Genomic DNA, 25,115 nt, shown 5'->3' on the forward strand with positions numbered 1-25,115 from the left:
CCACATAAATATGATCAATCAGGGCTTTGCTGTTCCTGAGAAGAAGATTTTTACAGATTTTTCCTATATATTTCTATGTAAAACTTTGATCCTCCATTGTGGCCCCGCCCTACCCCCGGGGGGTCAGGATTTGAACAAACTTGAATCTACACTACCTGAGGATGCTTTCATATAAATATGAACAATTAGGGCTTTGCTGTTATTGAGAAGAAGATTTTTAAAGATTTTTCCTATATATTTCTATATAAAACTTTGATCCTCCATTGTGGCCCCGCCCTACCCCCACGGGTCATGATTAGGACAAACTTGAATCTACACTACCTGAGGATGCTTCCATATAAATATGACCAATTAGGGCTTTGCTGTTATTGAGAAGAAGATTTTTCCTATATATTTCTATGTAAAACTTTGATCCTCCATTGTGGCCCCGCCCTACCCCCGGGGGCCATGATTTGAACAAACTTGAATCTACACTACCTGAGGATGCTTCCATATAAATATGACTCATCATGGCTTTGCTGTTATTGAGAAGAAGATTTTTAAAGATTTTTCCTATATATTTCTGTGTAAAACTTTGATCCTCCATGTGGCCCCGCCCTACCCCTGGGGGTCATGATTTGAACAAACTTGAATCTACACTACCTGAGGATGCTTCCATATAAATATGACTCATCATGGCTTTGCTGTTCTTGAGAAGAAGATTTTTTAAGATTTTTCCTATATATTTCTATGTAAAAATTTGATTCTCCACTGTGGCCCCGCCCTACCCCCGGGGGTCATGATTTGTACAAACTTGAATCTACACTACCTGAGGATGCTTCCACATGAGTTTCATCTTCCCTGGCTTTGCGGTTCTTGAGAAGAAGATTTTTAAAAGATGCTTCTAATTTTTCACTAATTCTTCATTATCTTCCCTTGAAAGAGGGCGTGGCCCTTCATTTGAAAAAACTTGAATCCCCTTCACCCAAGGATACTTTGTGGCAAGTTTGGTTGAAATTGGCCCAGTGGTTCTTGAGAAGAAGTCGAAAATGTGAAAAGTTTACAGATGGACGGACGGACAGCTAGACAGACAGACGGCCAGACGGACTACAGACAAAATGTGATCAGAAAAGCTCACTTGAGCCTTCGGCTCAGGTGAGCTAAAAAAAGAAATCCTACTGTGGGAAATGATGTGTCCTTCAAATGAACTCAAAGCCTCCAGATTGTGGGTTGGCGAAAGTTCCACGCTCTATTGCAAAGGGCCTTTCTCTCTCATGCAGTCGATCAAGCAAGGCAGTTTAACAAGTCTCAATTGATAACAACAGCAGTACATCACTTCATGGGTCTGAAATCAAACAGAACATACATTTTACTAAATAATAAAGACACTAATGTCTTTGAATTCTTTCATCAAAACTAAATGGTATTCCAAGAACAACAAAAAAGAAATCCTACTGTGGGAAATGATGTGTCCTTCAAATGACCTCAAAGCCTCCAGGTTGTGGGTTGGCGAAAGTTCCACGCTCTGTCGCAAAGGGCCTTTCTCTCTCATGCAGTCAAGCAAGGCAGTTTAACAAGTCTCAATTGATAACAACAGCAGTACATCACTTCATAGGTCTGAAATCAAACAGAACATACATTTTACTAAATAACAAAACATTTGTGCCTTTGAATTCTGTCATCAAAACTACATGGTAATACAACAACATCAGAAAAGAAATCTTACTGCGGGAAATGATGTGTCCTTCAAATGATCTCAAAGCCTCTAGATTGTGGGTTGGCGAAAGTTCCACGCTCTGTCGCAAAGGGCCTTTCTCTCTCAAGCAGTCAAGCAAGGCAGTTTAACAAGTCTCAATTGATAACAACAGCAGTACATCACTTCATGGGTCTGAAATCAAACAGAACATACATTTTACTAAATAACAAAACATTTGTGCCTTTGAATTCTGTCATCAAAACTACATGGTATTCCAACAACATCAGAAAAGAAATCTTACTGCGGGAAATGATGTGTCCTTCAAATGACCTCAAAGCCTCCAGATTGTGGGTTGGCGAAAGTTCCACGCTCTGTCGCAAAGGGCCTTTCTCTCTCATGCAGTCAAGCAGGGCAGTTGAACAAGTCTCAACTGATAACAACAGCAGTACATCACTTCATGGGTCTGAAATTAAGCATAACATACATTCAACTGTATAGCAAACTTATAACTGTTTTTTTATTTCAATATAAGATTTAAACTGTAGAATTTTCCAACAGCAGTTAAAAACAATAATCTTACTGCGGGAAATGATGCGTCCTTCAAATGACCTCAAAGCCTCCAGATTGTGGGTTGGCGAAAGTTCCACGCTCTGTCGCAAAGGGCCTTTCTCTCTCATGCAGTCAAGCAGGGCAGTTGAACAAGTCTCAACTGATAACAACAGCAGTACATCATTTCATGGGTCTGAAATTAAGCATAACATACATTCAACTGTCCAGCAAACTTATAACTGTTTTTTTTTTTTCAATATAAGATTAAAACTGTAAAATTTTCCAACAGCAGTTAAAAACAATAATCTTACTGGGGGAAATGATGTGTCCTTCAAATGACCTCAAAGCCTCCAGATTGTGGGTTGGCGAAAGTTCCACATTCTGTCGCAAAGGGCCTTTCTCTCTCATACAGTCAAGCAGGGCAGTTTAACAAGTCTCAATTGATAACAACAGCAGAACATCACTTCATGGGTCTGAAATAAAGCAAAACATACATTCAACTGTACAGCAAATATATAACTAGTTTATTTTCAATATGTCATCTAAACTGTAGGATTTTCCTATAACAGTTAAAAACAACAATCTTACTGCGGGAAATGATGTGTCCTTCAAATGACCTCAAAGCCTCCAGATTGTGGGTTGGCGAAAGTTCTACGCTCTGTCGCAAAGGGCCTTTCTCTCTCATGCAGTCAAGCAGGGCAGTTGAACAAGTCTCAACTGATAACAACAGCAGTACATCATTTCATGGGTCTGAAATTAAGCATAACATACATTCAACTGTCCAGCAAACTTATAACTGTTTTTTTTTTCAATATAAGATTAAAACTGTAAAATTTTCCAACAGCAGTTAAAAACAATAATCTTACTGCGGGAAATGATGTGTCCTTCAAATGACCTCAAAGCCTCCAGATTGTGGGTTGGCGAAAGTTCCACGCTCTGTCGCAAAGGGCCTTTCTCTCTCATGCAGTCAAGCAGGGCAGTTGAACAAGTCCCACCTGATAACAACAGCAGTACATCATTTCATGGGTCTGAAATTAAGCATAACATACATTCAACTGTATAGCAAACTTATAACTGTTTTTTTTTTTTTCAATATAAGATTTAAACTGTAGAATTTTCCAACAGCAGTTAAAAACAATAATCTTACTGCGGGAAATGATGCGTCCTTCAAATGACCTCAAAGCCTCCAGATTGTGGGTTGGCGAAAGTTCCACACTCTATTGCAAAGGGCCTTTCTCTCTCATACAGTCAAGCAGGGCAGTTTAACAAGTCTCAACTGATAACAACAGCAGTACATCATTTCTTGGGCCTGAAATTAAACATAACATGCATTCAACTGTATAGCAAATTTATAACTGTTTTCTTAATTTTAATATAAGATTTAAACTGTGGGATTTTCCGACATCATTTAAGAACAGAAATCTTACTTCGGGAAATGATGTGTCCTTCAAATGACCTTGAAGCCTCCAGATTATGGTTTGGCGAATGTTTCACACTCTGTCGCAAAGGGTCTTTCTCTCTCATACAGTCAAGCAGGGCAGTTTAACAAGTCTCAATTGATAACAACAGCAGTACATCACTTCATGGGTCTGAAATCAAACAAAACATACATTTTACTAAATAACAAAAACATTGATGTCTTTGAATTCTTTTATCAAAACTACATGGTAATACAACAACATCAGAAAAGAAATCTTACTGCGGGAAATGATGTGTCCTTCAAATGATCTCAAATCCTCCAGATTGTGGGTTGGCGAAAGTTCCACGCTCTGTCGCAAAGGGTCTTTCTCTCTCATGCAGTCAAGCAAGGCAGTTTAACAAGTCTCAATTGATAACAACAGCAGTACATCATTTCATGGGTCTGAAATCAATAAGAACATACATTTTACTTAATAACAAAAACATTGATGTCTTTGAATTCTTTCATCAAAACTACATGGTAATACAACAACATCAGAAAAGAAATCTTACTGCAGGAAATGATGCGTCCTTCAAATGATCTCAAAGCCTCTAGATTGTGGGTTGGCGAAAGTTCCACGCTCTGTCGCAAAGGGCCTTTCTCTCTCATGCAGTCGATCAAGCAAGGCAGTTTAACAAGTCTCAATTGATAACAACAGCAGTACATCACTTCATGGGTCTGAAATCAAGCAGAACATACATTTTAATAAATAACAAAGACATTGATGTCATTGAATTCTTTCATCAAAACTAAATGGTATTCCAACAACATCAGAAAGGAAATCTTACTGCGGGAAATGATGTGTTCTTCAAATGACCTCAAAGCCTCCAGATTGTGGGTTGGCGAAAATTCCACGCTCTGTCGCAAAGGGCCTTTCTCTCTCATACAGTCAAGCAGGGCAGTTTAGAAGTCTCAACTGATAACAACAGCAGTACATCATTTCATGGGTCTGAAATTAAGCAGAACATACATTCAACTGTACAGCAAATATATAACTGTTTTTTTTTTCAATATAAGATTTAAACTGTAGAATTTTCCAACAACATTTAAGAACAGAAATCTTACTTCGGGAAATGATGTTTTCTTCAAATGACCTCAAAGCCTCCAGATTGTGGGTTGGCGAAAGTTCCACGCTCTGTCGCAAAGGGCCTTTCTCTCTCATGCAGTCAAGCAGGGCAGTTGAACAAGTCTCACCTGATAACAACAGCAGTACATCATTTCATGGGTCTGAAATTAAGCATAACAAACATTCAACTGTATAGCAAACTTATAACTGTTTTTTTTTTCAATATAAGATTTAAACTGTAGAATTTTCCAACAGCAGTTAAAAACAATAATCTTACTGCGGGAAATGATGCGTCCTTCAAATGACCTCAAAGCCTCCAGATTGTGGGTTGGCGAAAGTTCCACGCTCTGTCGCAAAGGGCCTTTCTCTCTCATGCAGTCAAGCAGGGCAGTTGAACAAGTCTCACCTGATAACAACAGCAGTACATCATTTCATGGGTCTGAAATTAAGCATAACAAACATTCAACTGTATAGCAAACTTATAACTGTTTTTTTTTTTCAATATAAGATTTAAACTGTAGAATTTTCCAACAGCAGTTAAAAACAATAATCTTACTGCGGGAAATGATGCGTCCTTCAAATGACCTCAAAGCCTCCAGATTGTGGGTTGGCGAAAATTCCACGCTCTGTTGCAAAGGGCCTTTCTCTCTCATACACTCAAGCAGGGCAGTTTAGAAGTCTCAACTGATAACAACAGCAGTACATCATTTCATGGGTCTGAAATTAAGCATAACATACATTCAACTGTCCAGCAAACTTATAACTGTTTTTTTTTTTTTCAATATAAGATTAAAACTGTAAAATTTTCCAACAGCAGTTAAAAACAATAATCTTACTGCGGGAAATGATGTGTCCTTCAAATGACCTCAAAGCCTCCAGATTTTGGGTTGGCGAAAGTTCCACACTCTGTCGCAAAGGGCCTTTCTCTCTCATACAGTCAAGCAGGGCAGTTTAGAAGTCTCAACTGATAACAACAGCAGTACATCATTTCATGGGTCTGAAATTAAGCATAACATACATTCAACTGTACAGCAAATATATAACTGTTTTTTTTTTCAATATAAGATTTAAACTGTAGAATTTTCCAACAGCAGTTAAAAACAATAATCTTACTGCGGGAAATGATGCGTCCTTCAAATGACATCAAAGCCTCCAGATTGTGGGTTGGCGAAAGTTCCACGCTCGGTCGCTAAGGGCCTTTCTCTCTCATACAGTCAAGCAGGGCAGTTTAACAAGTCTCAACTGATAACAACAGCAGTACATCATTTCTTGGGCCTGAAATTAAGCATAACATACATTCAACTGTCCAGCAAACTTATAACTGTTTTTTTTTTCAATATAAGATTTAAACTGTAGAATTTTCCAACAGCAGTTAAAAACAATAATCTTACTGCGGGAAATGATGTGTCCTTCAAATGACCTCAAAGCCTCCAGATTGTGGGTTGGCGAAAGTTCCACGCTCTGTCGCAAAGGGCCTTTCTCTCTCATACAGTCAAGCAGGGCAGTTGAACAAGTCTCAACTGATAACAACAGCAATACATCATTTCATGGGTCTGAAATTAAGCATAACATACATTCAACTGTATAGCAAATTTATAACTGTTTTCTTAATTTTAATATAAGATTTAAACTGTGGGATTTTCCGACATCATTTAAGAACAGAAATCTTACTTCGGGAAATGATGTGTCCTTCAAATGACCTTGAAGCCTCCAGATTATGGTTTGGCGAATGTTTCACACTCTGTCGCAAAGGGCCTTTCTCTCTCATACAGTCAAGCAGGGCAGTTGAACAAGTCTCAACTGATAACAACAGCAATACATCATTTCATGGGTCTGAAATTAAGCATAACATACATTCAACTGTATAGCAAATTTATAACTGTTTTCTTAATTTTAATATAAGATTTAAACTGTGGGATTTTCCGACATCATTTAAGAACAGAAATCTTACTTCGGGAAATGATGTGTCCTTCAAATGACCTTGAAGCCTCCAGATTATGGTTTAGCGAATGTTTCACACTCTGTCGCAAAGGGCCTTTCTCTCTCATACAGTCAAGCAGTACAGTTTAACAAGTCTCAACTGATAACAACAGCAGTACATCATTTCATGGGTCTGAAATTAAGCATAACATACATTCAACTGTACAGTAAATTTATAACTGTTTTTTATTTTCAATAAAAGATTTAAACTGTAGAATTTTCAACAACATTTAAGAACAGAAATCTTACTGAGGGAAATGATATGTCCTTCAAATGACCTCAAATCCTCCAGATTGTGGGGTTGGCAAAAGTTCCACACTCTGTCGCAAAGGGTCTTTCTCTTATGCAGTCAAGCAGGGCAGATTAACAAGTCACAAGTGATAACAACAGCAATACATCACTTATTTGGTCTGAAATCAAGAATGATATACATTTTACTAAATTACAGATACACTGATTGCTTTTTATGGCATGTTCAAAACAAAATGATATTCCAATTATGTTAAAATAGAAATCTTACTTCTGGACATGATGTGTCCATCAAATGAACTGAAAGCTCAAAGAAATTTCTTCATGTGTTTTTGATACCGTTCCCTTGACTGCCTTCTGAGATTCATTATTTTTGTTCTGATCAAATGGATTTTTTTCTGTCTGGGAAAATCATTTAGGATTTCTGGATATTTCTGGATGAAGCTGCATATATCACTTGTAACTGTGACGAATGAACAAATAAGGGTATTATGTAAAGAAAAGCAAGTCATGTTAAATTTATTTACTGCACTTTTAAAGAGGCTATAGATCATGGATTTGACAATTTATATATTAAAAGATAGCAAATTAACTTTGAAAAGAAGGTATCTTTCTCAACTTTATACAGTTCTACAATTTAAAAACAGTTGTTGAGGCTCAATTTTTTATCAAAAACAAAGTACCATGTAATTTTCCTTTGTTTCCAGATTCAGACACATCATCAATATAAGTACGGAAAAATCTTTTAACAGCAGCATCCTCGTTTGATGACCAGATATGCTTTTTGCCTTTGGCTATTGTGTCCTCTACAAAAGCCAAAAAATCATATTGACTATTTTTTTACCCTTCATTTTTGAAAAGTGTTTTAAGAGTGACTCTCTTGAAATAATTTAAAAATTTATTTCATTCCGTATGAATTTAGATTTTTCTACACAGGTGAGTTAAGTCTAGGTATAGGCGTTTCTATGCAAATGAGCTAATAAAAAAAGCATAAGAGGTATATTTATTATTCAGAGAAAGTGTTGATTTATTTTCTTTTGCATACTTAGTACCCATGATATGTTATAGCCAATACACATTATGACGTCATATTATGACGTCACTGATCTTACCTACTGGAGGTAATAAAACACATCAACAAAACAGCTTCGGCGCAAGGAATTAGCCTATTTCTTTTTAAATAAAAATTGTATAATGCTAAGAAGAATATTCTATAGATTAATAAAACTGCTGCACAAATCCTAGGCATTTTTTCATTTGATCAGAATTTGAGGAAACTTATACCAGACTGTACATTTTTACCCTTATTCAACTTAAAACTTTTCAAATAGAAATTATACAACCAAGCTGTTGATATTTGTGCAGCAATGCCGGCAAACCTTTGAATATTTTGCTTCTAAATATACCTTGTTTCAGTTAAATAAAATAGAGCATGCCCTTGCACCGAAGCATTTTTGTTGATATCCATTATAATCTTGTGTTGTAAAGAACAATGACGTCATAATATGACATCATAATGTGTACTGGCTATGTCACGTCGTGGGTACCTAGTATGTATTAGACAATAAGTTTTAACTTTCTCTGTATAATAGATATAGTCCTTAGGCATTTTAATTAGATAATTTGGATAGAAACGCCTATACTTAGCCTTAACTCACCTGCGTAAGATTTATAAACCATGTGTTCTGAGTAAATGTAATAAATAGTAACTATGTACAGTTGAACTTCGGTATCTCGAACACGGATATCTCGAATACCATGGATATGTCGAAGTGATTTTGAAGTCCTAAGCACTTATTTCTTAAGTATTTTACCCTGGATATTTCGAATTCTTGGATATCTCAAAGTATTTCCTTGGTCCCTTGAAGTTCGAGATAACGAGGTTTGACTGTATATACACATTTACTTAAACATTTATCAAGTCTAACTATGTTTTTACCATCTGTGGATACTTTATCATCCTTGTCTGATGGTTCATCAGATGAGGAACTATCCTCACAAATGTAAGAAACGACATTCCTGGAACGTTTTATCACACTAGGGCCAGGAATCTAGAATATATTATAGTTGAAAACTTGCAGATTTGACGCAAAAATATATACTGTCAATCACCTTTATTCTCAAGACAGTGTGCTTGCAAAAATTTCATTTACACATATATTACTATTCCATTGAAATGATTATAGAGAGCAGTAACTCCAGTTTGTGAAAACTTTGTCTTGCTAATTAAGAATTAATGATTATCTTGTGAAAATAGGTGTCACAAACATTAAGTGATCTATGGTAGTTTTGTTTAGTACATTTATAATAAATACCTCATTTTCGGAAATGTCATCATCCTTTCTAGTTCTCTTCAACCCTGTAAACAATGATACCTATATTATTATTCATGTCATCTTCTACATAAAGATTCAACATTTTTAATTTCAAACTGTTGATTACTTCTACTCACCAGTATACAGTCAAACCGTATTACCTCTAACTCAGAAGTATCTATTATTTAATTATTGAAATATTGGTTTAAAAAAACCCATAAAGAATGGGTCGGTACTTCTGACTCACTTTGAAAAATTAAAATGTTTACCTGATGTATTTTCTCTGTTTTTTCCTTGCATTTTGTATTCTATAGAAAAAAAGGTTATGTAATACCAACACTAGTACATCTTGAAGAATTTTTTCTCTTTGCTACATAATTTAAATATAATACATGTATTCACATCATAGCTTTAAATCTTTCATAATAGATTTTAAATTTCTTGAAAATTTTGATTTTTTAAAAGAATTAATTGCTCAATCATCTTCAGGTTTTACATCGAAAGGAATAAAACAAGAGGCCCATGGGCCATAATGGTCACCTGACTCGGTTTGACCCTTTTGTTCTTAATCAAATTTTTTTTCTATTGCATACTGAAAGGAAAGAAACACAGGGTAAATTTTTGAAGTGAATTTATGCTTATTTTTTTAAACATATTTTCCAGTAATGTTATCTTTCATTTAAAGTCAACTTTAATCAATAAGATACCAAAATTTCATTTTATTTTGACTATTATTGAGTTACTGAAATTCATATGATGCAACTCCAAAAAGGTGGGCTAATATGCTTTAAAGAATTTTCAAATTTAATTTACCTTTTTTTCATGCTTTGTAAACATTTAGTACATAAAACTTTTCACAATATATCACATGCAAATTTATTCAGATAAAAAAAATTAAATATCATCAGGCTTACCATCATTTGCAGCAAGCACTGTCAATGTATTCATTACGCAAAGCCAGGCATCCTCTGTAAAGAATTTCTTTGCGTGACTTTGTACATTTTTATCTAAAACTAGACTGCTTCTGTTTCTCAACTCCTCCGGATTAATAGTCACATGTTCTTCATCAATTTTTGTATAGAAGTTAAGAATGTCAGACAAAGACATATCTGCTGCCATTAATTCAATGAATTCTGCAAAATACAAAAAAGACAAATATTATGTCATTAATCCTAATGAATTTTAAAGAAATTAAAATTTTTTTTGTAACAAAAGCATTTCATATTTCTTGAAAAAAAAAACCCATTGGTAATCAGAAATTACAGAGAACACCTCATTAAAAACAATATTGTTTTTAAAAAGACAAAGCCCTATATTAAAATAATAATCTAGTAGGGTACAGCCCAAGATGTAAAATTTTGGCAATTTTGATCCGATAGGGCTTGCAGTTACTTCGGAATAGACTTACTAGTATCCAAAAACTTCGAACTAGTCACTTATCCAGAAAATGTAATTCAAATGCGGAATCTGAAGCAAGTTTGAGAATGTTCATCCCTTGATGCATCATCCATGCAAATTTGATTCAAATAGACCTTATGGTTTTTAGTAAAATACCTGACCCAAAACTTTAACTTTAAAACTTTAGGGAACAGCAGTATTTAAAAATAGGCCCAAAGGCCTCATAGAGGCCACCTGAGTATCAAGCAACAACAAAATGAAATTCACAATTTTGAAATAGGCACAATTGCTAATCATAACTGCTTACTTTGATTACTTAATACCCGGAGGTAGATCAGAGGAGCAAAAAAAAAAAACAAAAACATTTCCATTATACAATCCATAGTGCTCCACCCAACAGGAGCCCCTGGCCCTGGGGCCACAAATTTCACAATTTTCAAAAAGGCACCTTGGTTCACCATAAATGGTTAATTAATACCAAAGAGCAGATTTCAATGCATTAATTCATTTTTCAGAATATGTACCCCCTCCCCACGGTACCCCTGACGAGGGTCCATGACATTCATCATAATTTTAGAAGAAGCACCTTTCTTCATCATAAAAATATACATAGATCATTGGTGTTATATCCAGGAGCAAAGGGGAAAAAAATCCAAGAATTCAAGCATTTTCACTATATAATCAATAGGGCCCACCCTAGAGTGAGTGACTCAGGTAACTTAAAAAGATAACTGCACCAAAAACTTAAACCTAGAATGCCGACACTGATGCTTAGAGTATCACATAAGCTCTCCCCAACTTTGTTAATGCGAGCTGAAAATACTAGGTAATCAAGGAGTACAAAGATCATCTCAACAAATGATGCATACATAAAGTACATATAATGATATGCTTATGCAATTAATTTTAGCTAGACACGAAACAGCATACAATCAATCAATACTGTAAACATATTATATTTAGCGGTGTATTCTATTTAGCGACTTTGGTGGAAAGCTTGAGTCCGTTAAATCAAGTACATTGCTAAATGTCTTCTAAATCATACATTTATATCTAGCACATTCAGATAGCGCTAAATCAAATCTATGCTAACTTGTTGGAAACTTAATTTCCGCCAAATATTGTACACGCCAAATATAATACTTTTACAGTTTTTCAACTTTGTTCCTTTTTTTCCATTCAAGATATTCCTCATACACATGGATTACTAAACTATCAAACATACCAGAGAGAGTTTCAACTTGAACTTCTTTGGCACTTGACTTCTTTGAGTTGGATAGGGCTGTAAGAATAACTCTTTACATTTATCATCATCTTACATGTATTATACCAGTATCATCATAATTTTCTTCATGATTATTGAAACAACTTTGGTAGAATTGTATTTCAGTGTAATAGTTTTAATAGGATATAAATTTGTTTGATTAAAGAATGCATGCATAAACTTACATGTATCAATGTTGCCTTCCAACTGATTTAAAAATTTTCCAACTTTTGTAATTGTTCTCATAGCTGGAGGGCATTGATAAACGTTTTCATTCATTTGCTTTGAATGCCCAAGGTGTTTGTAAAACATTTCTCTATCACTTGGTGACACATCTAGCAGAGCATAAGAAGTGGCAACATAATGTCTCATATCTGTTGCACTTATATTATGCTCCAACCCTGCTTTTTTGCATAAATTACTAACTGCATACCACCCTGAAGCATGATTCTTTGAATGCTTCATGTTTGGGAAAGCATATTTATTCTTCTCATTAATTTGAGCAGCTCTGCGTACCTCACAATCTGTTAAAATTTTCATAGGTTGCCAACAGTCCTTGGGTATAAGAAGTGGCACCAACTTGGATACCTTAGAGGCATGTATGTAGGCTATTTTATTTTCACACAGTAACTTTTTTTCTATGTCATCTTCAACATGCTCAACTTTTTCTTGGTCAATCCATACGTCTTGGAGGGCATCTTCCCAGTCTTTAATGGTCATTCTGCTGGGTTCTCCACCTCTCCTGGCATTAAAGAGTGTTAATCTGCATACTACAGCATCTCGTAGCTGGCTAAATTTTGTATAATCTAAAGTTTCAAACATATCTGCGGAAAGTCTCTCAATGATATCTTTTGTACAGTCCCTTAACTGCTCTATTTCTTTTTCACTTGGTAGTCTGACTGGCCTTCTTAAATCTGACTGTCTCTTTTTAACCACTGACTCCTCAGCACTGGCAAAAAAGGAAGGCCAAATCAGCTGTAAAACTGAAATGAATTTTGCCATTTCTTCTGCTTTTTCATCTTGTTTCAGCAAAAGGTAATTTGCCCTCATTACCTTGCAAACATCAGATATCAGATAACGCAGAGAAACTTTCAAGCCATTTTTTACTGCTTTTGTTTCTTTGTCTGTTGTCATTGAACAAATAGCATCTTGAATATAGAGAATGAAATCTCTATCGAACATCTGGCTGCATGAATTCAATTTTATACATGGGTTATCTTTTGAAACTATCTGTTTAAACTCCATGAAAAGATGAGCTAGGCGTCTAAGGTTTGACATTAAAGATGACCTTTTTTCTGTTCTTTTTTCAGTGCCCTCAAAATTTTGGAAGCAGAGATAACCATATCTTTTGATCCAGTCATCAGATCGAATCAAAGCTCCAACTTCATTATCATGAAAGCAATTCAGAATCTCTTGTATATATGAATCTGAAAAGATTGGCTGGGTACCTAACAGTTTAATGCTAAATGTTGTTGGGTAGTCAGTTGTACCTTCTGCAGAGGAACACCTTTTCTTGTGTCTGTTTATGATCTTTTTGTGATAGAACCCTTTACAAAGGGAACACATAGCCAAAGAATCATTCTCTTGTCTTCGCTGATTCATAAGCTTGCTGTAGTCTGGATTTTCTTTCATAAGAACATCAGTATTGGCTTTGAAAATCCCCTCTTTTTTCATTTTTTCAAACTCTTTGTCTCTCAGATCCTTAGGTAATGCTAATGCAGCTTTAACACTTTCTTCAAACTTGTGTCTTCTTTTTATGTGATCCGTGAGTCGAGAAGCCATTGTTCCGCAAAATGGGCATGGTCTTCTTGGTCTGGATGTTTTAGATTTGTCTTTGTTTCCTTTAAATAATTTATAGACTATATAGCTTATCAAAGAATTATAAACAGTAAGCATGCTTCTTTCTAAGATATACAATAAAATCTTTTATCTGAAATGTGAATATAATAGTACTGTGGAGTTAATGAAGTTCATGCACACATTAAACAGTATTCTTTTAATGTCGGGGTCACTCCTTGAATACAATGACGTCATTTTTTTTTTATCAATTAATTCATGTAATTCATGTATATATCCAAGATTTATCAATTTCCTTTCAGAAGATATAGCTTATATCTGTAAATAAACTGACTCTTATTAAGATCTTAATTCTTAATTAAAGAACAAGGTATGGATTCAATACAAATCTGGCCCTGTATTTTCTTAAGGACATATGCAACGTAGTTTGAATTTTATTGGCCTTTTTCCTGGAGTTGAAGAGTTCCACTACATGAAGGACCTGTGTGCAATGCTTTTAATGTCTATATATGGTGTTATACACCTCTTTTAAAACAAATTTGAAGAAAAAAATCTGGAATTTAAGTTAATATATTTTTTTTAATATATATATTTTTCCTTGCATATTGCAAGAATTTTCATTATTTGATATCTGTTCAAACCCCCTGGAAACGCATGCTGATTTTTTGTCTAAGAACATGTAATGGTACTATAATTTTAAATTTAAAATATCTTGAAAAATTAGCAGTAGGTAAGGTACATAGCGTATGTCCTTAAATTAAGAAAAGTAACGTAAGAAATTAAAATCATGAATGTGTGCATTTTCCCATATATACTTTTAAAATGCAGAAGACATCAATTTTCAGTAGAATTTTCTTTCAGAAAACATACAACGCATGCATCGCCTAGGAAGATTTGGGGAAATCTGATTTTTCAAAGCATTTTACACAATATATCCAACAAGAGGCCCATGGGCCTTATAGGCAACCTGAGCATCTTGCAACAACTTTCTAACCATTGAATTTGGTTCACGTTTTAAACCAGAGTCCATGACATTCACAATTGCCCATCTTAACTATACACTTAGCATGCTTAGTTTTGTTACTTAATCCCCATAGGCAGAGTAAGGAAACAAAAAAATGCATTTCAACTAATCAATTATATCAGCAATAATCAGCATTGCCCCGACCCCACAGGAATCCCTGACCCTGGAGCCAAACATTTCATAATTTTGGAAAAGGCACCCTTGCTTAACATGAATGTTAGATTAATACTAAGGAGCAGATTTTAAAGCATTAATGCATTTTCAATAAATAATCAATAGAGCCCTGCCCTTACACCAGAACCCCTGACCCTGGGGCAATGAAGTTCATAATTTTAAAAGAGGCACACCTCCTTACCATAACTTTACATTAGATTTGTTTGTTTAATAACAAGGAGCAGAGATGAAGATTTTCAAAGAAATAATGCATCTTCACTATATAATCAATAGAGTTCCGCCCTAACACCAGAACCCCTGACCCTGGGGCCATGAAATTCACAACTTCGGAAAAGGCATCCTTCCTTATCACTACAGTACTATACATTATATTTCTTTCTTATATACCAAGGAGCAGGGACGAAGATTTTCAAAGAAATAATGCATCTTAACTATATAATCTATATAATCCCACCTTATCACTAGAACCTCTGATACTGGGGCCATGAATTTCACAAATTTGATAGAGGACTTTATGCTTATTACATTCATGACTACAGTTTGACTGCTTGATGTCTAGGAGTAAAGTAAAGAAGAAGATATTTTAAAGATTGCATTAATTGAAGTGGTTTTTGTCCCACCCCTCAGGCCCCATGGGGACAGGGACCATGAAATTCACAATTTTTGTTCCCCATCACTCATAGATGGTATATGCCAAAATTGCCTGAAATTGGTTGAGCGGTTGCAGACAAGAAGCTGAAAATGTTCAAATGTTAAAACAGGACGCACCATGCACAACGTACAACAACAGACCGAAACGGATAGCAATAGGTCTTTACTTAGGTGATAGCAACAGGAGTTTATTTAGGTGACTTAAAAGAACAAGGTACGGTTTCAATACAAATCTTGCCCTGTGTTTTTCTTAAAAATGAAAATGATGTAAAAAAATTAAAACTCATGCTTTCTGAATTATTGAAATTCCATGCAGAAAGATCATACAAATTTTTTTTCTCACATGACCTTCTAAATGCTAATTGTGATGTCATAAACTTGTGCATTTTCCTGTAATTTCTTAAAAAGTTGCAGAAGACACCAATTTTCAATGGAATTTTCTTTCAGAAAATATTGTCCACAGGCATTGCCCACAAAGATTTTGAGATATGTGATTTTTCGAAGAATTTTACACAACATATCCGAAAACTAATCTGGGCGACGGCTGTGGACACTATTTTCTTAAGGAAAATAACCCTTAAAATGGGTCATTTTGAGGCTTTTTCTGTTTAAAATAGAGAAATGCATCAAATTAATGACATCATATATCCAGAATGGTACTCCATCATGCCATATTCTTTCCTGTTTTTTCACAGTCATATGCTCAACTAATATTTAAGCCAGTTTCAAAACTTTTTGAAAACATTAAATTTTTAGGGCACAATAAAGATAAAACCATACCTTCTTCTTTGAAATGGGCGACAACTGCAGACACTATTTTCTAAAGGAGAATAACTACAAAATTTAGTCATTTTGAGGCTTTTCTACATAAAACTTAGAAATATACCAAATTATATTAATGACATCATTTTTCCAGAATGGGCCTCCTTCATGCCACATTCTTTAACGAATTATCATAATCTTCTACTCAATTCATATTATAGCCTATTTCATAACTTTCTAAGAAATTTTTAGGGTACAGTAAAGCATAAACCGTACCTTCCTCTTTACACGCCAAAGAGTTAAACTAAATGGACCAGAAGTGAAAACAATTGCCATAGGTTTCTAATAACTTACTAAACTACCTGTCCATGTATATAAGCATTTGAATTTAATTTGTCAATTCGATAGAAATAATTCGTGTTTTCAAGATATACTGTACTTTTGTTAGCATACATGCCAACTTTCCTGATTTTTTAAAGGACCCTACTGCCTTTACCACCAACGCCCTCCCAACCCCCATTGCAATTCTTTTTTCTGAGGTAGGCAAACAACTTTACAATGAAATTTGGAGAGAAAAAAAATTCTTTTAATTTTTTTTACCACATTTCTTTTTTAATTGCAGATTTTCTGTTTTCATTCTTCTACAAAAAGACTTTTAACAAAAAAATATTTCCTATTCTTTTTAACCTTTAGTCATGATAATTGCATTGCATACCTGCTGAGTTGGGACAATCTGTATCTTGTTTTCCTTCAGTTGTACCATTCTCACCACTGTTTTGAGAATATGGATTAGATGTTGTAAAATTGCTGCTGAGATTTATCTGAAATTAAAAGTGTTCATAATGTTTAAATTATTGGTACATGTGTACTAGCAATCTGAAAATATTTTAGTCATATGTTAAGGACAAGTTTACTTAGCCTCTGACAAGTATATAAACAATATTCTCACACAGTAATAATATAAGTTGCAGTATTGTTCTCAAAAAGAAAATTTGAAAAGATTTTACACAATAAGAAAATGCAAAATAATTATTTTGTATTCCTCATGAAGTCTAGGGGTTATGGTGTGAACAAACTGGAAACTATTTCATGATGCTTGCATGGTTGTATCTCAAATTTTAGAATTTTCATATAAATTGTTAGGCCATGCTTTTATTTCGTGTTGACAGATTTTCATATAACATGATTATGACAATTAGTACATGGTGGGTGAAATTTTTTTTGCAATTTTTGCATATGCCCTGCATTGGCAAAATATCTTTAAAAAAATAAAAAGAAATGATGCACATTAAGTTATTTTACTCCTAAGTGAACCCTATTACTTTTACCTCATGCCCAATGCCCTCTTGCACCGAGTCTTGTCCAATCTCCTCTGGCACTAAGTCTTGTTCAATCTCTGGCATTGAGACTTGCCCAATATCTTGTGACACAGAGTCTTGTCCAATCTCCTCTGGCATTGAGTTGTGCCCAATCTCCTCTGGCACTAAGTCTTGTCCAATCTCCCCTGGCACTGAGTCTTGCCCAATCTCCTCTGGCATTGAGTTTTGCCCAATTTCCTCTTGCACTGAGTCTTGTCCAATATCCTCTGGCACTGAGTATTGCCCAATCTCCTCTGGTACTGAGTCATGCCCAATCTCCTCTGTTACTAAGTCTTGCCCAATTTCCTCTGGCACAGAGTTCTGTCCAATCTCCTCTGGCACCGAGCCTTGCCCAATCTCCTCTGGTACTGAGTTTTGCTCTATCTTCTTTTGCATTGAGTCTTGCTCAATATCCTCTGGCACTGGGTTTTGCCCAATTTCCTTTGGCACTGAGTTCTGTCCAATATCCTCTGGCACTGAGTCTTGCCCAATCTCCTCTGGGACTGAGTCATGCCAAATTTCCTCTGGCACTGAGTTTTGTCCAATATCCTCTGGCACTGAGTCTTGAACAATCTTCTCTTGCAGTGATTCTTTAACAATTACCCCCTGTAGTGGCTCTTGAACTATCACCTCCTGTAGTGGCTCTTGAACTATCACCTCTTGTAGTGGCTCTTGAACTATCACCTCTTGTAGTGGCTCTTGGACTATCACCTCCTGCAGTGGCTCTTGCACTATCACCTCCTGTAGTGGCTCTTGAACTATCACCTCCTGTAGTGGCTCTTCAACTATCACCTCCTGTAGTGTATCCAATGGTAATTTTTTAAGCAGCACTCTGCATTCTTTTTTCTACAAAAAAAGTCATAAAATAATGCTGATAATCTAGATAATAAGGCCAGTCTTTTTAATTTCTTGGATTAAAGATTTTTTTGTAAATCTTTTATAGAACTGTGTGATGCCACACTACAGTAGGTGGTCGTGGTTTGAACCAACTTGAAAATGCGCTATCGAGGATGCTTCCATATAATATGAGTGATCTTGGCTGATCTTGGCTTTGCTGTTCTTGAGAAGATTTTACAGTTTTCCTATTTATTTCTATGTAAAACTTTAATTGTCCATACTACCCCTTGGGGTATGATTTGAACAAATTTTAATCAACACTACCTATGGATTCTTAGATATAATTATGACTCATTATGGCTCTGCTGTTCTTTACCAGAAGATTTTTTTTTTTAGATTTCTCCTATGTATTCCTAAAGAAAACTGACCTAATTGTTGCCCTACCCTACCCCAAGGGTGTCATAATTAAAAAAGATTCTAAATTATTTCAGTGATTCTGCTATATAAACATAATTAATCATCGCATCCTGCAAATAATATTAAAGATTCTTCCTATTTATAACCATGTAAAACTTTGCTTACCCATAATTGCCCAAACCTACACCCAGGTGTCATGATTTGCACAAATTTGAATCCTAACTATCTGAAGTTACTTCCTTATCAACATGACTAATCATGGCTTAACTTGATAAAAGTTTCAAAGAGGGATTCTTCTCCTATTTATTGTTTTTAACAAAAAGTGTTTGTAAAACACTGATGCTCTCATATGGCAGCTTGTGGTTAAGGTTTAATTTTCTCAACTGCAAGTCAGATTCCAAATGTCAAGATCAATAGGTCAAAATTTTTAGCATTAAGGGAAAGGTCTTTTCACAAGGAATACACCTGTGAAATATGAAAGCGCTAGAACTAACTATTCAAAAGTTTTGATCAAGGTTAATGTTTTTTTACAAAGTGGGTCTAACTCTAAGTTCAAGATCAAAATGTCGAAAATATTCATACTAATTGAAAGGTCTTGTCAAAATGAATAAAAATATAAAGTATAAAAATAAAAATATGAAGCATGAGAGCCCTAGCACAAACTGTTCAAAAGTTATTCATCAGTATGTATCAGCATATGAAGTTTGTTAAAAATATCTTGAATGGTTTCATTAAAACTGAGCTAAGCACTAATTTAAGAAAAGTGAGGTCAAGGTCAAAAGAAAGGTAAAGGTCAAAAAATATTGCTACAGTTGAATAGTTGACGGTAGGACAGAAGGACAGAAGGACAGAAGACGGTCATGACAAACACTATATGCCCTGGCCATATTCATGGCGGGGCATAAAAAGTCAAATTTGGTGGTTCTTAAAGAAAGGTCTTGTCACAAGGAATACACTTGTGAAATATGAAAGCCATAGCCCCTTTCAAAAGTTATTGGCAAGGTTAAAATTTTTGCGGACATTCAGACAAACAGCTAGACAGACGGACAGACAGGAAAAAAACTATAATCCCCCGAATCTTCTGGCAAAAAAACTGATGAAATTTTAATAACATATTCAAGAGGACAATATCACTAAATGATGGTACAAATGGAGTTCAAAATGATAGTACAAAATAAAGGCAGAGCTTTCTAATTTAAGAAAAAGATGAAATACAAAACTTCTCCTAACCACCTATAACAAACATTAAAAGCCCAGAACATGTGGATCAAAATCTATTGTGTAAATTTCTTACTTGCAAGTCCTTTATGATTCTGGCAGTTTCATCTTGTCTTTCTTGTCTGTTATGACCCTATATACAAAAAATTGAACATATTACATCAAAAAGATTGCTATCATTAACAGCTGCTTTTTCAATAAAAATGGAACTCGTAAATATACTTACCTTGTCATTGGTCATTTGCAAAATTATTTTGTTAAAAAACATTCTGGTTGTACACACAAGTACTCTGAAGTTGATATTAAAAAGATGTTTGAGTTTCTGAATGACAGTATCTATGTTGTTTTTGGAGACTAGGTCTTCCAACAATCAATTGGAATTCCCATGGGTACCAATTGTGCCCCATTATTAGCAGATCTATTTTTGTATTCTTATGAAGCAGAATTTGTCTAAAATCTTATGCGTGAAAAGAAGAAAACACTTACTGTGGCCTTCAACTCGACATTTAGATATATCGATGACATATTGTCAATTAACAATGGTAATTTCCATTCTTATGTCGATACGATATTTTCTGGTGAGCTTGAGATAAAAGATACCACAGAGTCTGACACATCTGTTTCATATTTGGATATTTTACTTGAAAAAGACATTAATGGTAATCTTACAACCAAGCTCTATGATAAACGGGATGACTTTATCTTTTCAATCGTCAACTTCCCTTACTTATGCAGCAATATACCTTCATCACCTGCATACAGTCAGTTTATACGAGGGGTTATCAAAAAGTTCGTGGACTGAGGCTATAAAATAAGTACTATGTAGTCTGTGTTTTCAAAATTTAATAAGAACATAAAACAACAAAAAATAAAGAAATGTTGAAAATTTTTGCTTAATACATTCATTATTTGCCAAATTATTATACTGTCATATCACACATTTTCATGGGGTCAAATTTTTGTGGTTTGCGGAAAAACTCTTGGTTCGTGGGGATTTTATTTCGTGGATAAAGAATTGTTGAGTAGTTATGTATGTAACATTTTACATTTTGTGGTGGACATGAATTCATGGGTCTCACTGTAAAATAAAAACCACATTATATGATCAACTGGTGCCGTCGCCGTTTAGTTTTTTGACGTCCGTCAACGTCATTGTTTTTCAATGTCAGCTTCTTCTACCTCATACACTTATTTTGATGAAGTTCCCTTGAACTGAGTAAGGACTTAAACCTGTCTTGTTTATATGACTTTACAATGTCATAAACAGCAGCTTTCAATGCATTTAATATTGCAAATGGATTTATACATTGGGAGAGATCTCTCTTGATTGTGCCAGCATATTTTTCTTTTTGGAGTTTCATATCTACAACACATGATCGACGTCATTTTTGATGTGATTGATTTTTCACACCTTGACTACAAATCGACATTAACTGTGCATCCCTTTTCTCTCTGAATCTCTTTTGGCATTAAAAAACAAGTACTCTGGATGCATTTTATTTCTCTGTAGCTAAACATTTCCTAGGTCTATACCAGTTTTTTCAGGGGCCAAACTTTATAGAATGTTCGAAAAGGAAACCCCTCCCCTCTTTTGATGTCATTTTCAAGGCCTTATTTGTTTAGACACTACATGTAAAATTTACGATAAATTTTCATAGAACTTCCAGAATGAGGTAAAAATTCCATATTTCATGGAACAATATTGTACTAACACATACCTGAATTAACGGGATTTTTGGATATCAAATGTTCATATCCAAAGAGTTTTTCTCAGTTATACTTAGGTCAAAAAAAACGTCGTCTTCGAGGTTGCACCGCCTTGACATGTCATTGCTTACAAAAACATTACTAATTTATTAAAAAATAAAATGTATGGCTTGTGGTTTATTCTGTAGATAGAAAAGATGATGCTAACTAGATATTTTAAAATTCATTGATCTACCTAAAGCGGTTTACATTTTATGGCGCTAGTCCACGAACTTTTTGATACCCCCTCGTATATCTCAGTTGATTCGATACGCAAGATCATACTCTACGTATGAACAATTTCTAAAACGAGGTAAATTATTGACAAACATGTTGTTGAAACAAGAATATCAGCAGTCTCGTTTAAAGTCATCATTTCGTAAGTTCTATGGTCAATACAATGACCTTGTAAGCAAATACAATTTATCATTGAGTCAAATGCTGACTGACGTTTTTCATACTAATTGTTAGTCCATTATTTATACAATGAATTGACGACGGATTTTTCCGTTATTTCCCGATCATGACAAGGAGCACACAGTGGGTGTGACCGGTCAGCAGGGGATACTCACTCCTCCATGGCACCTGATCACACCTGCTGTTTTGGAGGTCCGTGTTTGTTCTGCTCTTATTTTGTATTGTTTTATGGACTTTTGATCTTGAATACTGTTTGTTATCTCCATATATTTCATGAATATCATTTCATGTTTTTCAGAAAATAATCACAAAACTTCCATATTTAATATAATTAATTTTATTCTTTAATATATCTCCTATGACATATATAGACATTGTAACAGCCTAGAGATATGACCAATTGGTTTATACAGTTATTGAACCTGATTTGTCCTGAATATTGTCCAAATTTGTAGGAACGTTAAAATAAGCTTGAAATGTTTATGTGTATTTACTTAACATTGCAGAAATATGCATAATTTACCTTTTTCGTGTAGTTAACAAGTGATTATTGACAATTTTAAGTGATTTGTATCTGTTTAAATAAGATATGCATGTAAATCTTCTGTGTCCGTCTTTGTGTTTTACGTTAGTGGGTGGGGACTATTGAAATTGACATGCGAGGCCTTGTGTAATTTAAATCTATTGTATAACATTTTTTAAATCCTTCAAAGCCCTCAACAATGGCCTGCCTTCTAGAATATAATCATATCACCCATCATACTCAAACAATTCTATTCAAAAATAAATTGTGCTATTTAAATGTTACTGAGAAACAGACTCTGGAAAAGGTTTTAATTGATTCCTCTACAATTAATTTGAATGCTTCAGATTCAAACAAAAAAGAAAGGTTAACAAAGAGAGTGCTAACATTTCAAACATCTTGATGAGTAGTTGCTGAGAAAACTGTGACAAAATTCGTTAATGATAAACACACAGTTAAACAGACAGACAGACACACAAAGGTAAAACAGTAAACCCCCTCTTCTTCAGAGCTTGGGTATATAATAATAAAAAGTGCTTTACTTTTTTCCCTGTTTCTAAAGTTGACATATATAAAAATAATTACAGCTGCATTCAGTTGCAAGAAGTGGAGGAAAAAATACCTGCTTCCTCCAAGGAAGATCTGGTACACCATAATCATATCTTATCTCTTCTCCAATTTTTATTTTTCTTTTTGCAAAAAGAGCTAGATGAGGTTTTCCTTTACTGGATACACATTTCATTGTGGCATTTTGATGAACATCATCAGGCCCTGCATCATTGGCAAATCTGCCTCTTCTAGATGATTCTGTTGCATCCAAACTGTTAATTAAAAACAGTCATTTTATTAAAAATAATATCACTAATATGTACATTTAATGACAATACAAACTACTGTTAATTGTACAGGGACCATTACAGATGTTCCCCAAACGCTCCCCAAATCCCTTTTTTGTGCCATTTTCCTGTAAGATTTTTTTTAATATGCTTAGTCTCGAAGGATTTCATAAAAGAATTATAAAAGTTACAATGATATCAACTATATGTCTTTTAACGTATTGCATGCGCACACACGAGCATGCATATGCAAGATGGTCATGGCAAGTTGTCTTAACGATTAACATATATCTTTATATCCTGAGAATTAAAAAAATCATAAAAATATGTTACCATTTTTCAAGTATATTGGTCATTTTACGCATTGCAAGTGCACACTTGAATGCATGTCCTTGCAATCACTTTTGATAGTAGCAATTTATGTAGGCATTCATTATACCTATTCACATTCTAAATTTCATCCTGTTCCATTGAGAAGCAATTAAGTTATAGGCATTTAAAGTTTAAGCCAATCAGATTGCAGCTCACGTGCATGTGCATGCTTTCTTGATAAATCTTCTATATGATGCTGTAGAACCTGCTAATGTATGACTATGTTTAAAATTTCAAAGTATTTTGTCAAAAAACAAGAAAGATATTGAGACTTGTTTCAGTCAATCAGAGCATGTGTGCGAGTTCAGGCTATTCAGACAATGTCATTGTCTATATTACTAATATATCCTTTATATATTACGAGTTTCAAAGCATTTCATCATAAAATAAAAAAGTTACGGCTATAATAATTATATTGGTCATTTTACGCATTTCACGCACATGCATGCATGTGCGTAGCTGCAGAACTGTAGCTCTCTGCTTGAGAAAATTCGGACAGATTAAGCAGAGAGCTACAGATCCATGCATTGTAATAACCTTTGACTTACGCCGCCGATTTTTTGTCTTATTTTTGTATTATTTCTTATATTTTATGTTTTCCTCAGCTTTATAAACAATATCAGATAATCAACCATATATTTAACTCCTATTCCTTAATGTAGCTAGCACGTGCGCGCAAAATGGCCTTGATTCCGCAAATCTACATAACATGCCTACTGACCCTAAAAAGGTTTCACCACAATTGGATGGGTAGTTCTATAGATCTATAACGGAAAAATAAGTAACCAGGAAGAACAAGCAAATTCAAAGAATTGTGGTCCCCCGCTTTCGGTGTCTTTGTGGGTGAGATTTCATCTTTAATGGCATATTGTGTCAAATATGAACGCCCTATCATATGCCATTCAGAAGTTATCACCGAAGTTGATTTTTTTTTAAAATTAGGTCAATCGTGAAGTCAAGGTGAAAGGGTCAGAAATCATAACATGCTCAAAAATATCTTGTCACAGGTAATGCACTTGTCTAATATG

The 25,115-nt window shown here is 34.7% G+C and overlaps 1 protein-coding gene across 1 annotated transcript in view; it reads right to left on the bottom strand.

Annotated features, from left to right (window-relative positions):
• Nucleotides 1–6,294: 6,294 nt before the first annotated feature.
• The window catches only part of LOC133180800 (uncharacterized), an 88,103-nt gene continuing 69,282 nt past the window's right edge, over nt 6,295–25,115 (bottom strand). The window contains exons 4-18 of the mRNA XM_061315267.1: nt 23,502–23,700; nt 20,270–20,326; nt 17,692–18,567; nt 17,079–17,184; nt 12,141–13,796; nt 11,917–11,973; nt 10,208–10,426; nt 9,563–9,601; nt 9,294–9,337; nt 8,918–9,029; nt 7,662–7,784; nt 7,318–7,441; nt 6,979–7,049; nt 6,421–6,549; nt 6,295–6,302 (exon numbers count right to left, since the gene is read on the bottom strand). Of these exons, the coding sequence (XP_061171251.1) occupies nt 6,295–6,302; nt 6,421–6,549; nt 6,979–7,049; nt 7,318–7,441; nt 7,662–7,784; nt 8,918–9,029; nt 9,294–9,337; nt 9,563–9,601; nt 10,208–10,426; nt 11,917–11,973; nt 12,141–13,796; nt 17,079–17,184; nt 17,692–18,567; nt 20,270–20,326; nt 23,502–23,700 (3,820 nt within the window). The remainder of the gene's footprint in view (nt 6,303–6,420; nt 6,550–6,978; nt 7,050–7,317; nt 7,442–7,661; nt 7,785–8,917; nt 9,030–9,293; nt 9,338–9,562; nt 9,602–10,207; nt 10,427–11,916; nt 11,974–12,140; nt 13,797–17,078; nt 17,185–17,691; nt 18,568–20,269; nt 20,327–23,501; nt 23,701–25,115) is intronic.

The sequence above is a fragment of the Saccostrea echinata genome, unplaced genomic scaffold, assembly GCF_033153115.1.
Source record: "Saccostrea echinata isolate AGI-Se365-2 ecotype Australia unplaced genomic scaffold, CSIRO_AGI_Sech_v1 ptg000007l, whole genome shotgun sequence".
In the NCBI taxonomy this organism is placed as follows: domain Eukaryota; kingdom Metazoa; phylum Mollusca; class Bivalvia; order Ostreida; family Ostreidae; genus Saccostrea; species Saccostrea echinata.